This window comes from Xenopus tropicalis, chromosome 1 (genome assembly GCF_000004195.4).
Source record: "Xenopus tropicalis strain Nigerian chromosome 1, UCB_Xtro_10.0, whole genome shotgun sequence".
NCBI classification, from domain to species: Eukaryota; Metazoa; Chordata; class Amphibia; order Anura; family Pipidae; genus Xenopus; species Xenopus tropicalis.
In genome coordinates this window covers 55,372,284-55,388,589 of record NC_030677.2, presented here as the reverse complement: position 1 = coordinate 55,388,589, position 16,306 = coordinate 55,372,284, and the positions used below count along the sequence as shown (strand labels likewise).

General features: G+C 40.3%; 1 protein-coding gene across 5 annotated transcripts in view; it reads left to right on the top strand.

Moving 5' to 3' along the window:
* The window catches only part of arfip1 (ADP ribosylation factor interacting protein 1), a 73,972-nt gene that overhangs the window by 538 nt on the left and 57,128 nt on the right, over nucleotides 1-16,306 (top strand). For 2 of the 5 annotated variants that reach the window (XM_012961385.3, XM_031899365.1), the window contains exon 2: nucleotides 12,384-12,442. The exons of the other annotated variants lie outside the window; for them this stretch is intronic. In XM_012961385.3, the coding sequence (XP_012816839.2) occupies nucleotides 12,386-12,442 (57 nt within the window). In that variant the 5' untranslated portion in view covers nucleotides 12,384-12,385. The remainder of the gene's footprint in view (nucleotides 1-12,383; nucleotides 12,443-16,306) is intronic. 5 annotated transcript variants of the gene reach the window in all.

Below are 16,306 nucleotides of genomic sequence, written 5' to 3'. Positions count from 1 at the left end.
CAGCCCCATAAACCTGTTGCGAACTACATTTCTGAGCAACTTCCTATAATGGAAGCTGTATTTCACACCAGCCCTAGGAAAATGAAACGATCACCCCTGCATGATTGGAGTGGATTATCCCACGGCCACCGTGTGACAAGGCACTGTTTGCTCCAACCTGCTGTTTCTTAAAGGGGTAATAATAACACGTTATGACAGGTCAGGGTTTTACGGATTCTTCAGTTGTGCTGAGGGAGCACCATTAGAAGTTACGTTTTCATATGTCATCATTCACTGTTTACATGGGTTTTAATAAACTTTTCATCTCTTCCACTCCTCTGGCTAAACTGGCTCATAACTCTCCAGGCAGCAGTATAGTGAGAGTGAGCCTTGCACTTAAGTAGATCCTGGCAAGTGTGGAAACTTTCTCACCATCGCTGTTTGTAGAAGTAACGTATGTCTGACTTATTAAACAAATTTCTTTTGTGCTTTGTGGTTTTTAAGTATCTTTTGGCTGTGTCCCATTGATGTTGAACAACTATAAGTTGACAATGTCAGAATATCTATGTATCTGGCTAACTGTTGATTATATTTATGTGAAGGGGATGGGGGGGTGTTTGGGATGGGGTGGGGTGGGGGGGCTGCGTGCGGATGGGGGGTGTTTGGGGTGGCGGGGGGGGTGCAGGTGGCGGGTGTTTGGGGTGGTCACCTAATCATGCATGGGGAAAAAAAAAATACCGTCAAATACCGTGATACCGATATAATTTTGAAAAATACCGTGATATAAATTTTTGGTCATACCGCCCAGCACAATCTTAGAGTGCAGTAATTTTTGGTTTAGTAAGTATGCATTACACGTACTGCGGAGAGTTGTAATATAACAGCAGCTGGTGGATTGCATATTGAAAACCTGGTTTGGTGAACTGAAGGAAATGTCTTGTAGCAGTTACCTATTTTTTGACCTATGCTGCTGTCTATTTAAATTGCATGCTCTGCTTGGCTGGTATTGATTGCCTTGTGTATGCAAGTGTCAAATTTCTAGTACAGCTTCACCAGGATACTTTATTACTTTGCCACTTCCCTGGTCTTAGGTTTGTCAGTGATGATTGTACTAAGAGAAAGCAGAAAATATGATGTATTTTTTTCCTGGCTCAGACTAGCTAGTAACACAGTTCAGACAAGGGAGCGAAAATGGCATTTACGTAGGTGATATAATGGGTGTGCTGATTGATGTGTATAACTACAATGTTATAACCCTTTCATAAAATCTTTTTCTGCTTTAAAGGAACAGTAACACCAAAAAATGAAAAAGCTTTTAAAGTAATAAAAATATAATGCACTGTTGCCCTGCACTGGTAAAACTGGTGTGTTTGCTACAGTAACACTACTATAATTTATATAATAAGCTGCTGTGTAGCCACGGGGGCAGCCATTCAAGCTGGAAAAAAGGAGAAAAGGCACAGGTTACATAGCAGATAACAGATAAGTTCTGTAGAATACAATAGTGTTTTATCTGTTATCTGCTATGTGCCTGTGCCTTTTCTCCTTTGAATGGCTGCCTCCATGGCTACATAGCAGCTTATTTATATTAATTATAGTAGACTTTCTGAAGTAAACACACAACCTTTACCAGTGCAGGGCAGCAGCACATTATATTTTAGTTACTTTTATACACTTTCATTTTTTGGTGTTACTGTTCCTTTAAAGCTGCAGTTAGAAGGTATTTGGGTGATACAGGCTAAAAGTAGAAAAGTAGCTGCACACTATATGTTAAAGGACAAGGAAAATTAAATCACAATCAAAGACCACAATAAAGGCAATTGTAAATCAATGTAAAATTGCCTGCTTTTATTATTCTTGTAGGCTACCTGCCTCTTAATTATTTTGCTGCACCACAGGCTTACTACTGCCCCATTCCCTATTCCTCCTATGTGATGTATGCATATTGCTTCACACTATAGGCTTAATGCATGCTCCCTGTATTCTTACTGTGGCATTGCTGCCCTTCTTGTTGCAACATAGTGCTTTATATCAGCTGATGTGGCAAGATAGGGGAAAGGAACTCGGAAGGATGCATTTCAAGACACTGTAATCATTATTGAAGGGGGTAAGACTAGACCAACTATGCATGTTAAAAAGTACTCTATTTATTTGCTGGCTTAAGGTGGCCATACATGCAACGATTTTATCGTACAAAACCTAGTTTTGTACGATATTCGGTGCGTGTATAGGTGGCCATACACCCACCTATATCATACAAAACCTAGTTTTGTACGATATTTGGTGCATGTATTGGTGGCCATACACACACCAATATTATCATACGATATTCAGTGTACGGTGGATCGCTAAGACGACTGACTGGTATCGCAGGAGCGTCGGATATTGGTCATCTTATGCTTCTCTCCGCCTGCGTTTTGTAGGCAAGTGGAAAAGAGCCAATCTGCTTTCCTCCGCAGCTCTGTGTAGCTGCACTGACAAGCTGAGAGTGGAGATTGGCCTGAAAAACAAGAAAGCAGACATTTTCCTGCGCTCCAATAGCTTCACTCAGGTCAAATCAGTGCCAAATCTGTGCCTGTCAGTGTAGCTACATGCAGATGTTGATGAGTGTAAATCTGCTTCTCTCCGCCTGCCTACAAAACACAGGCGGTGAAAAGCTGACCATACGCCAGGTGTGATTTTGACTTTTGCCCTCTGTTGTTCAGAACACCCCAGTCCTCCTGTCACTGCTGCTACAGCAACTCAGTCAGAAGAGCTATATACATATAATACATATATAATACATATATAGTAATAGATGTATTTATTTATTTGACCACCGGTGTTTTTTGATGCAAACAGCAACAACAGTCAAACTGCCCATGTACCATAAGCATGGGACAAAAAAAAAAACAATGACTTCAACCATCGCCTCAGGTAATTATTGGGAAAGAAATAAACCTAAACCTTTTTGTCTTTGTCGGCATCTAGAATCACTGGATCACAAAGGGAATTGCCTGTGGAAAGGCCTACACATCGCTTCGGTTTTCCATAGTCTCGCAAAGTTTCCTCCTGCAGGCAACTTCGTGCAACTTTGGAAAACTGAAGTGATGTGTAGGCCTTTCCACAGGCGATTCCCTTTGTTGTCGGTAAAAATGGCATTTTGGAGAGCACTTTTCATCTGAGTTATGGATAATGTTACAGAGTAACCGGTGTTGAACTGTACTGAAAATTTATAGGACAAATATTACTAAACCTTACTCATAAATAGGGGATATTGTCCTGCTTCAGAGAAGTAGAACTGAAAGTCAAATAATTTAATAGCACAGCTTACTTAATGAAATATGGACTGCCCCGTATTTATAGTTTGGGCGCCCCTAAGCCACCTTACATCATGCCCCACCCATGCCCTCTGAGCAAGCACAGTAGGTCCTCTCCTCATTTCCTCCCCATCGCTTCCCCTCTCTCTGCCCCTTGTCGCTCACTCTCCTCATCATCTAGTCCCAGTGCTCTGAGGAATTTAAACAAATCTCCTGCTTGACAATTTCTCCATTGCTCAGGGAAAAAACATATGCAGTTGTGCGGCATGCCAACCCTAACATCACACCGCCCAAGCCCTTTGTGGCCTTCCCACAAATTTGGGCCTGTATATGGAGAATGTGCATGTGTACTGGCCAAACACTGAAAAATCTGCTCATTTGGCAAAGTCGCCGAATGAGGGGATCTTTCTCCAATATTGGATTGATCAGCAGAGTAGAGTTTAGCCCTCGGGCCAGTTGATTGAATCACATTGATAGGATGCAGATTGTCAAGGCGTGGAGCACATCGGTTCGTTTATGTGGTCCTCACCACAAAGGGATTTTTAAACCTGCCCAAATGACATCTGGCATATTTTCAGCCACATTTCAGTCTGGTATGCCTGTTGGAGGGCCCCATACACAGTTAAACTTTTGACATAGTTCATCAGCACCTTTTATTTTCCTGTGTATAATCTATTGCCTGCTCACTCTCTTGCCATATACTCATGTACCAGTCATATCAGAAAGGGGTTTCAAAGCAAGTATCTGTTTGCAGGCTTTAAGAAACTGGATTTTTGTTTTCTGTATAACCCTCCCATCAAAATACGTCTCTGCCAGTGTCGGACTGGGGTGCCAAGGGCCCACCAGAAAACCTTTCACCATAGGCCCACCCTCCTCTGTTCACTCACTTTCTTTAGTCTCTTAATTACTTCTTTTTACTACTATCGATTTTACTACTATCGATTCTTTCCTCCATTTCTTCTGTTTTTTCTCATATAACATTGAATAATGGTCATGGTATAGGCAGACAAGGCAAATGGTTGGATGAACAGGAGGGCCCACTGACATTTAGGCCCACCGGCCTGGGAGTATTTGTAAAGTATAAGGGCAAAATGGCTTGTAATCTATTTATCATTGTGTTCGTCCAGCAACTTCAAATAAATTTCTCGGCAACCACAACCTCCTATTGCTGTCGGTGGCTGTACGTGAGCCAGTTCTGTATTATGGCCTGCTGACCAAACAGACCGATTTAAAGAGGCTTTAGGCTAAAGCCACATGGGAAGATTCTCAGTCTGTGGATAAACACAGACTGACAATCTGCCCATATGCTTCAAAAATCTTATTGTTGTCCCTGCACCCTGAGCCATTGCATTTGCCCAGATGCAGGCACACTAAGTGGAATTTGGTGTGAAACTGCATATGCAAGCAGTTTTGCGCTGAATTTTATTTGCAGGCTGAAAATCCGTTTGGCTTCAGCTTAAACAGTATGGGCACCTTTTTGTTTTTGTTTATTTACTCTGCCAGCCTAAGCGATTGTGACATTGCGTGTGCTGCCTGCATGTGTTCAGCCCTAGGCAGCAGTACCCAGCCAACAAAGGTGGTGGTGGAGGAGTAGCTGGCCATACATGTACCCAGTGATTTACCATAGCCCAATGGGCCTGGGTGCAAAATTTGCCCCTGGCACCCACAAGCCAGTCCATAACCACGCCTTACCAAGTTCTTTCCATGGTATGCTATGCTTTGGTACGCTACTGCATGTACCAATTAAATCATACAATACAGTGTTTTTGTGATCTGTCATTCACAATCCATATCTACCAACCATGGATAACAGTCAGTTAAAAATTTCATCTGCCAGTACATTATATTGGCAGGTTCCTGGTGCAGCATAAATGAGGAGGTAATGAGAAACCACAACTTCCCTTTACTTTCTTCACTTCTATTGGGCTGTTAGACAAAATGAACAGAACATAAATGTTGTTCAAACTTTATATGGCACAACGGATGGTATCCGCACATTTGGCCATTGAGTCAGTTTAGCCTGTTCTGAATAACAAATGGGTATTTTGGTTTGGAACGGTTGTGACTATAAACAATATATACACATGAACTATTACTGTGTTTCCTCAATGTTACTTTCTTTTTCCTGCTGTATATATCCCAGTCAATGCTGTTTGGCTTTTTAAACTGCAGATTCATGCTGAAATCCGGTTGCCAAACATTTGAAATGAGGCTGACAGCATGAGTATTTGGTTTGCAGCATGAAAAACTCTGGCTGCACTGTACACCTATTGGGTGATGTGTTTTTAGCATGTCTTTATATGTAACAGTGATGTCTGGTTGAGGGGAGGGTTGGTTGCTTGTATGAAACATACAGAGATTCTTCTTTTTTACAGAGCGCAAAGTGGTGATACAATATACATTATATGAACGAAAGATAATCATTTGCTTTTGTCTTTTCAGCCTTCTCACCAGCATCACTATGCAAGTTTTCTGCATGAGTATATGTTGGTGTGAGAGTATAAGTGACCATAATGAGACGCCAGGCATGTGTGTGTGTGTCAGGGGGGGGGGGTGTGATGGTGCAAGCGCTGATGTGCAGTGTTGTGACACATTTGCAGATGTGTAATCACTGCCGTGTACGTGTCCAGCACTCCCATATAGGGAAGAGAGGCGGGCCACTGGGAGGAGCAGGAGGAACCTCTGTGCCTGGGGAGACGAGGCAGTGAGGAACTAGACACAAAGCAGCAGAAAGAGAATATACAAACAGATCCAGTCAGTGGGTCACGGATACAAGCAGGAAGCTCTAGTTTCAGTGCAGAGTTTATAGCAAGCTTCTATAGGCAGTCAGTAAGTGACAATTACACAGTCAGTTGCTTGTTAGAGATGGCTGCCAGCTGAAGAGCGACAGGGAGGGTTAGAGCATTGTCACATGTGGCTCAAAAAATAAAACCGTAATGGCTTGGCCTTGTTATAGAGTTCTTTCTAAGAAGGTTTTAGTTTGATTTATCCAGTAAATCCACAGCTTTACAAATAAGCCATTAAATACCTCCCCACCCAAAGTCTCACAATGAAATAATAATTACAAGTCGTTAGTTTTGTTTCACTTTTTAGTTGCTATTCCCAAAATGATTACTTGTCTCCTGGTTACTGATAGGTCATATGAGGCTAACGGCACAGCATTACCTGCCATCTGCTTCTTCCTATTCCCATGAAATGCCACTTTTATGCCACACTGAATGGTGGATATTTCGTTGCTTAGGCCCATGTACCTTAGCAATCAGGCAATCATTTGAACGTCATGCTGGAAATGAATAGTAGAACAGCCACATATAACAGCCCTTGTGGAAGGAAACTAAGAATAGAACCTGTTTGCTGACTTGAGGGATATAACAGGGATGTTATGAATAGAATGGAATACAATGTGAAAGGGAGTTATTCATCAATACTGGGCAAATTTTCACCTGGGCAATAACACATAGCAACCACATAAATGTTTCTTTTTATTGTTTTACCTGTTGCTGCATAAAAAAATACTGGGATACTGCCCAGGTGCAAATGTGTATAAATGTCTATACATTACATGACTTAAGTCAGAAAGAGCATTGGCAAATATCTGAATTGCTGTGTATGCCACCACCCTAAATTGGTACTTGGAAAAATCAGCAGATAGATAGATCAGTCTGGGAAAAGTCCTTACATTGTTATCATCCGAACTTACACCCACTCAAACTAATATTTAAAATTTTCAACCCTCCCAATCATACCTCATTCACATATACCTCCCCCGGCTTCAGCAAATCTTTCCAGTTGGTGCATCAAAACTACATTACATTAACATTTATTTATAAAGCGCCAACATATTCCGCAGCGCTGTACAATATGTGGGTTACATACATTGGACATACAAAACTACTTCATTATCTTCTGCATCTAGAGAATATTAACGCTTAATCCCTTTACAAACAAAGGAACAAATTAGTGTATGCTATAGCAAAGGTCTGGCAGCTAAAGGTGGCCATACACACACCGATAATATCGTACGAAACCTCGTTTCGTATGATATTCGGTGCGTGTATGGTATGTCAGCGAGTCGACCGATATCGCAGGAAGCTGCTGATATCGGCCGACTCGCCAATCAGACCAGTTGGAAAATTTTGATCAGGCGCCATAGAAGGCGCCTGATCAAAATCTCCCTTCAGAGCTGAATCGGCAGAAGGAGGTAGAAATCCTATTGTTTCTACCTCCTTACCTGCCGATTCAGCCCTGAATGGTGTGTGGCACATCTGACGATGTTTCGTGCGATGATGGTCGCCGGCGGGATGGCAGACGCGGCGGTGCAAATCGCCGAAAAAGACTCGCGAGTCTTTTTCTGCGATTTCCTGAAATTGCCCCGCCGCGTCTGCCATCCCGCCAGCGACTTACATGTTCGCCGGTGGGATGGCAGGGGTAGGCAACTCGGGGAGATTAGTCGCCCGCGAACAGGGAGTTTTGCCGCGGGCGACTAATCTCCCCGTGTGCCAGAGCCCTTATGCGTGTGTGAAGATCGAAGGAAGAAGAGGAACGTTCGCTTGCACATACCCTGGCTGGTGCATTTTTCTCCTAACAGGAGCATTGCCGGGGGTTTCAGGTAATAGATTACAATCACTGTGGGGTGCCTAACATTTTGGCACCCCCCAGTGATTTTAACTTTCCTTCTCCTTTAAAATAGCCCCCCTGCACTTGTATGGTAATCACTTGCAAGTGTGTGTGACTTAAGGACAAAGTCTGACCTGGTGCATACGGCCTGCTTCTCTCTGCCTGCCTTTTAAAGCCAGTTTGTTCTGTAGCATCCTTTCTGTGGAGGATTGACTGCAGATTACACCCCTCAGGATTTTCAAATCAAAATCTCAAAACCAGAAGAAGTGGAAATTGAAATTGCTTTTTAAAAAAAAATATGTTGCAGGTTGATTTCTTGATCTCTGACAGGATTGGAAAATTAAGAGAAAGTTTGATGCTGACAGCATTACAATTTCAAAGGTACAAATAGGAAAATGTGCCTTATGGTAATGGCACACAGAAACTTTTATTGGCCCTGGTAAATTGTCTCTAGTGCAGGCAGTGAAAAGTCTAAAAATACTTTTATAGAAGTCAACCAGAATTGCCAGTGTAAATCAGTTTATTTACCTAAGGAAGATTTTTCGCGTGATTATTCCAGTAAACTGCTTGACTCCAACTGACTTCTGTACAAAGTTATTTTCAGACATTTTATCGACTGCTAGGTAGTTTTGTGTGGAAGAATGTGAACTGGGTAGAGTCTGAATATTTAGTGTGTGTGTTTGTCATTGGGTAATTGAGATTTTGGGAAAATCTCTTCAACAGAATATTAAATTTCAGCGGACCAAATTAATTCTGCATGGTAAGGCAGTCATCACTAAATCATTAGCTAGAGAGTATGTAGTATTGTCAGCTGCAAACTTTTCCATACACTCTAGCAAATTCCCTACCTTGCAGAAGAATAAATGAATCCGCTGTTGTAAAACAGTATTTTGTTATGGAGATAATCCTTTACCCAAAATCTCACTCTCCCAATCATAAACACACATACTCTAAATATTCAGATTCTACACAGTTCACATCGTCACACACATAAGACACATTTTCCTGTTTGTGATTGGCATGCTGAAAAAGCCTATGGACCTGAGAGTAGGAGAATTAGTTGCTCCAAATGTTGACATTAAAGGAACATGTGACCATGTGTGATTTAGCTGTTTTCTGAATCCAAAGATTTCATTCCACCCTATTATTTGGAATGTTTAACAGTGTGGTTCATGGAACTGGGAAGAAAAATTTAACATTGAGAAAATTTCCTAATAAACCACAGAACTTTATATTTGCCTGCAGTCAATCTGCATTGCTGTGGGTGACAAAATGTTGTTGCTTTTCTTACCACTAGCAGTGAATCGCTACTGTGCTGCTGGCTATGGGTGGTGGTACAGCAGCCCTCTGGTCTTATTTATATAAGATTTCTTTTAATCTATACCTTTAATGGATGGAAAAAACTATATATATATATATATATATATATATATATATATATATATATATATATATATATATATAATATATTTAGAGTACCTGTGTTGATTCTCAGCACTAACAATGGCAGGGAATTTTCTGCTGTTTTGACTAAACTCCTTGTGTGTCATTTCCCTAAACATCTGATTATAAAGTATGTTATCCTTTTCAGGAGTGCAAAGAGCAAATGTTGCTTATCTTGCAACTTCAAGTAAAAAAGACTGTAATTCCCTGTACAACTACTAGAATATTTATTCAAACAAATGGATTATATTGTGCGTTTTTTCTGTATTTTTACTTTGTTCCTTTTGAGTCTTGAAAAGCTCATCATATTGAGGGTAGGTAGAGGCTCAATGAAACTCTGTACAAATAGATATTATTAATAATCCTATTATCCTAAAGCAGATTTTAAAATAAAGTTGTAGCAGTGCAAGGTGGTTAAGCGTTACATACAACTGTTTGCGCATTTTCTAAAAACAAACCAATTACAAACTAATATTAAAACATGAACAACTATGAATCATGGCTAAACTGTTTATGGCAGTGAGCCCACAATGTTTTTCAATAGCAGAATTTTTTTTTTTTTTTTTTTTTTTTTTTTTTATATATACTTTGGTAGCAAAATGAAGAGTCAGTCAGGTGTTCACTTTTCTTAAACTGCTGCTTAGTGGTCTGATTAGATATTTAAAGAGGAATTAAACACCACCACAAAAAAAGTAAATATTTCTTATTGAGGTCTTTCTCCTCTTTCCCCCTTTTTTTTTTTTATATATACACTGCTAAGACTTTGAAACAGGTAAGCCTGATGCCTCTCCTGTCAGTACTTACTAATCATGAGGTAGGTAAGGGGGGAGTGTATTGGTGCTAGTTCAAATGGCAGATGCCTGGTGTGATATTAGCTTTATACCGTCTTTCTGCATAGCAGCTTGCTGATGCTGTGGAACACTACTCTGCACAGTTCTCTTGCTCTTCATCATCTGTCAAATTTAATATCAAAACAGATTTAAGGATAGAAAGAAATGTGCAATGCTGCATCCAGAGAGACATAAATATGGAGATTGTCTGAGAACCTGAAAGCACTTATTTTAAAACCAAGTTATTAGCACTATAAAACTGTAGATATCTTGAAAATTAAAAAAGAAAAAAATTATGTAACTGGGAAAAAAGTACACTTTGAGAAATTATTTTTGTGAGGGATTCTTGGTTACAATTTAAGCAGTTGGTTGGATTTAAATGGAGTAATCAAACTGATCTTATGTGAAGCAACCTGTAAAGAAGTCATCATCAGAGCATCTTGCTTTTAGAAAAACAGAAATGGACAGGCCACTCCTGTAACAGAAAAAACAATGACATAACATCACAAATTAAAGGTTCTTGTGTCTAGGCCTGAAGTGTTTGAGCATGTCTGCCCTTTATCACAGACCAGAGCCCCCAACTTAACAACAAGCAGCAATGTTTCAGTTTTAGAGAAGTCTATAAGCTGTAGTTGGTACCCTACCCATGAAAGGCTTCAAGGAAGTTTTAGCTATGACTCTTTGACTATGACTTTTTTGTTTAACATTGAGTTTGATGGTAAATTGTACATGTTGTCTACTATAGCATATTCACCTTGGTGATTCAGTGACTGCATTTAATGCAAAGGGCCCTGTTTATACATTTACACCAAAGCAGTACCGATCTAAAACTGCTGAAGTGCATTTATTATTTTAATTGCAGTAGATTCATTAATGGTAAGTGCTGTTTGTTTGCTTTGGTTGTATGCATCGGACTCCACTAACAGATGCACTAACAGCTGTATATTTCAGTTGAGACAAAGTATAGACGTCCATAATTCCGGCACTAGCATTGGACCAGTATCATTTGCACAAATGTATATATAGTAGCCTTGTTTTTCTCTGTGCATGGAAGAGGAACACTGTTCATGCAACATTTATTTGCATTTAACCTCTGTCTCCAAATAGCCTGGCTTCTGTGTAGCACAATACAGCAGGCATATATGCGAGTCGGCAGGAATCTATCCATGAGCTTTCTCTGTCTCAGTGAAGTTTGCTCTTCTCTTGTCTCCCTATTGCACTAGTCAGTGCAAAAAGCTCAGGCAATCAGGACAAGTAATGATGCTTAAATTACTAAAACTCCAGCTATGGAAATGAATTGTAATCTTCAAGTGCGTGATGCAGCTAATAACAGCTCTTAAAATAGAACCGCCACTTGACAAGTGGTGCAGCTGCCAACATAGAATGATTACTTGCTGAGCAATTATTGATCCATGTTGAATTGGCTGGATTCATCTCATATGCTCCTATCCTCTTCAGTGACTTACAGTGCCGTTATAAATAAGATGGCAAACTAAATCCCCAGTAGGGTATCTCTGCCTCTTTGGGATGACTTCAAAGTGACACTTAAAATCCTATTTGGTTACTTGTTATTATTGTGAGGCTATTTTGTTTTATTATTTCTTTTTGTTTTATGTTATTAACATGCAAAGCAGCTGGTTGCTGGGGTCAGGAAGTCTACCAACTAGCCAGCAGTTTTAGCACTGCTCTGTTAAGCTTCAAAAAAATTTAAAATAATATAATGCATTCAGAAATATACTTAATGAGTATGCGTGCCTGCATAACATACCTGGTCCTTGCAAGCTGGGTGAAGCTCCTTGCCTTGGGTGAAGAAAAAGATGCTAACTGCACAGTAGGAAGGTTCCAAGCAGTTACGTGATTAGTTACCATCTGCAAAACAGAGAATAAATGTTATATTTCATATAAATGATGTTTTAAGCTATATATCCACACCCGTGCTTGAGGTAGAAAGGGGAGATTGACAATTCAGAAGCATGTGCCAAAAACACATATGGGTATTGTTGCCAGAATTTAATCATACCACCTCGATGTAACACTCGGATGTTTCCTAAATTTTCAGAGTGCTTCAGGCCCATCTTAAAATGTGGCTTACCTCATCCCAGGGTAAAAAAACAGGTGAATCTTCCTGGTGGTTTTGCTTTGTCAAACACAAGGCCCATTCCCCTATTGTACACCAGGACAGAATGCATGCTGACTATTTGTATTTTACTTTCAGATATGTCTGAGAACACCACACCTAATGATGACACATTACCTGCAGCCGAAGGCCAAGAGGTCTGTTTTTCACATATACAATCTACATAAGTATACACAATTTATACATAAATACAAAGTTAAATAGTTCTAACTATAGGTGGGGCGGTATGATAAATGTACAATCCCAGACCAGCAAAAGAGAAACACTTGTGGGCTGTACACTTTAAAATGAAATTAATTTGCACTAACCCACAGATTGGAGTTGCTGAAGTACAGTTACCTAATGAAACCTTCAAATGGTCATTAACACGAAATAAAACTGCAAATGATCTAAAAAAATATTTTCAAATGCAGTGTGCAAAGTGCAAAAAAGGGTGCAATTGGCCTTCCAATGCTGTGCTGTCACTGAATGCCGGATTTATCATCCAGAGTAGTGTGTGGGTTGGTGGAACAAGTACTTCCTGAATGAGCATCCCCTCATATGTTTCGTGTCTGCAAATAAAATATTGATTGCCAGCAATAATTTTGTTGAATACTAGAATGGCTTTTAGCATATAGTTATGTAGAGAGCCATGAATTGCATTAAATCTTTACTGAATCAATTGCCTGCCTAGTATAATTCCGCTGGGCAAGGCCTGCACTTATTGTTAATGTGTCGCTCTCTGAATTGGTGTGCTCTCTTTTTTATTCAAAAATTTGCTCTGCCAAGCGAGTGAATCTTACTGTGTTTGGCTAACTTAACTCTACAGTACATTTACTTATTAATATATAAAGCACTTTAATTTTCTGTTATTACTTGCCATTTAAATTCTTTTCAATTAAGCCCTTGGCGACCTCTGCAGTAGACATGTAGAATCAAACAATAACATGAAAATGTCTTCCTAATAGGTGAGAGACCTAATGTATCAATTCCCTGATATCCAGAAGCACTGATATTATTGATGGCCCAGTGCTCTTAAATGCAGACAGTGTTTTGTTGTTTGGTTGCTACAATAAATAAGTATGGGTGCTTGTAAATAAACTATGAACAGTGAAATGTATCCCTGGTTCCATTTGCTCAGTCAATAGCAGTGCATGAATGAACAGGTATCTGCTTACGCTATCCAGGCCTTTGTTCCACTGCTCAGTGGAGAATTCAGCAGTGACGTGTTTGTACTCTGTAAATCCCTTTGCTTGTTCTCACAGTGTTTTATTTGTCTTTTATGATTTGTATGATTTAATCCTGTGCTAGATAACACATTTACAAGGTAGTGCTAAGTGATCTTAGTTAAAGTATAGGAAGCTACTCTTTTTTACCCCTTAAAAAGAATAACATGGAAAATCACTGTTTAGATAAAGTAGAACTATTACTTGAAAAGACATCATATTTACAGTTAATCTTTTTCAGTCGTATAGTTTTGCTTCCAAGAAAAAAGCAAAATCTATTGCAAAATTGGTGGTGTCTGGCAAAACGTGGCACAAGATGAACAAAGGCTTAGGCAGGGAAAGTATTAACCCTTTACCTGCAAGGGAACATAGATGCTACAGCAGTAACATGAAAGTGCCATTGATGCAGCACCATAGATTCTACTTAGCCAGGTTTCCTTTTCATTTATGCAGTACAGGTAAGGGACCTTTTATCCAGAATGCTCGGGACCTTTTATCCAGAATGCTCGGGACCTTTTAGAGAAAAAGGAAATCCTTTTTTTTTTTAAATGTGAATTGTTTGATTAAAATCCTCTTTGGTAGTTGGCCTCCCATAATTTGGAGCTTCTGGATAATGGGTTTGCAGATAACGGATTCCATACCTATACTACTCTTGGGAGTGGTATGCCCACTTCCTTTTCTTCAGTGCACTACACTGAGCATGTGCAACATTCACTCCCCCAAGCGCTGACCGGATCTCTTCTGTGTATAGCGCGTCACCATTGCAACCGGACACTTGCTATTGGTGCGTGCTCATAGTGGGCACAGACGGTCTGTTGGAAGGGAGCGCCCCTTTTTGGGCGCGCTCCCAGAAGAGGAACACGCGCATGTGCCGTCTACAATGCTGGTCTCGGTGTCTGTGCAGGAGCGATGCATTATGGGAATCCTCTTTACCCAGCTCAGCGGTTTTTTTTTTTCCTGTTGGCTGATCATCTGAACGATCGAAATATGGGGAGGGCACTATTGAGACAACTGAAGGCATGCCTGCAGCTTGAGATTAACTCTTTAGTAGCCTTTCCTTCTCCTTTAACACGATTACCCAATGAAACTCGCTCTGGATTGCATGTATAGCAAAATCAGTATAGCACTGCAGGCAGCAGCTTACATCCTCATCCATCTGACTGTGCAATTACCTTTAGATTTAAATTTGTCTTCCCAAGAATCTGTGCCAGTTCTCAAACATCCAAGGCTTATACAGTGGCTTGCCAAAGTATTCGGCCCCCTTGAACTTTTCCACATTTTGTCACATTACAGCCACAAACATGAATCAATTTTATTGGAATTCCACGTGAAAGACCAATACAAAGTGGTGTACACGTGAGAAGTGGAACAAAAATCATACATGATTCCAAACATTTTTTACAAATAAATAACTGCAAAGTGGGGTGTGTGTAATTATTCAGCCCCCTTTGGTCTGAGTGCAGTCAGTTGCCCATAGACATTGCCTGATGAGTGCTAATGACTAAATAGAGTGCACCTGTGTGTAATCTAATGTCAGTACAAATACAGCTGCTCTGTGACGGCCTCAGATGCTGTCTAAGAGAATATTGGGAGCAACAACACCATGAAGTCCAAAGAACACACCAGACAGGTCAGGGATAAAGTTATTGAGAAATTTAAAGCAGGCTTAGGCTACAAAAAGATTTCCAAAATCTTGAACATCCCACGGAGCACTGTTCAAGCGATCATTCAGAAATGGAAGGAGTATGGCAAAACTGTAAACCTACCAAGACAAGGCCGTCTACCTGCACATCACTCTGAACACACCATCCCCACTGTCAAATATGGTGGTGGCAGCAACATGCTCTGGGGGTGCTTCTCTTCAGCAGGGACAGGGAAGCTGGTCAGAGTTGATGGAAAGATGGATGGAGCCAAATACAGGGCAATCTTGGAAGAAAACCTCTTGGAGTCTGCAAAAGACTTGAGACTGGGGCGGAGGTTCACCTTCCAGCAGGACAACGACCCTAAACATAAAGCCAGGGCAACAATGGAATGGTTTAAAACATAAGCCCAGTCAAAGTACAGATCTAAATCCAATCGAGAATCTGTGGCAAGATCTGAAAACTGCTGTTCACAAACGCTGTCCATCTAATCTGACTGAGCTGGAGCTGTTTTGCAAAGAAGAATGGGCAAGGATTTCAGTCTCTAGATGTGCAGCTGTAATTGCAGCAAAAGGTGGTTCTACAAAGTATTGACTCAGGGGGCTAAATAATTACGCACACCCCACTTTGCAGTTATTTATTTGTAAAAAATGTTTGGAATCATGTATGATTTTCGTTCCACTTCTCACGTGTACACCACTTTGTATTGGTCTTTCACGTGGAATTCCAATAAAATTGATTCATGTTTGTGGCTGTAATGTGACAAAATGTGGAAAAGTTCAAGGGGGCTGAATACTTTTGCAAGCCACTGTATAATCTTTCTCAAGCAAATGCCATAGGGTCACTTTTGGCTGTCGGACACAACCCTGCCAGTCCTTTTCTCGCTTAATTAGTCTGCAGCTTAATGACCACAAATGTGTGTACATACAGGTATAAGATCTATTATCTGTAAACCCAATATCCAAAATGCTGCCAACTACGGGAATGCAATTTAACACAAACTTCCATTTAAGCAAACCATTCTTACTTTTTGTGGATGATTTTCTTTTTCTCTGTAACAATAAAACCATACCCTCTACTTGATGGTAGCTGAGTTTTGTAAATCTGTATTAGTGGCAAAACAATCATGATGGGTTTTTAATGTTTGCATGTAGCA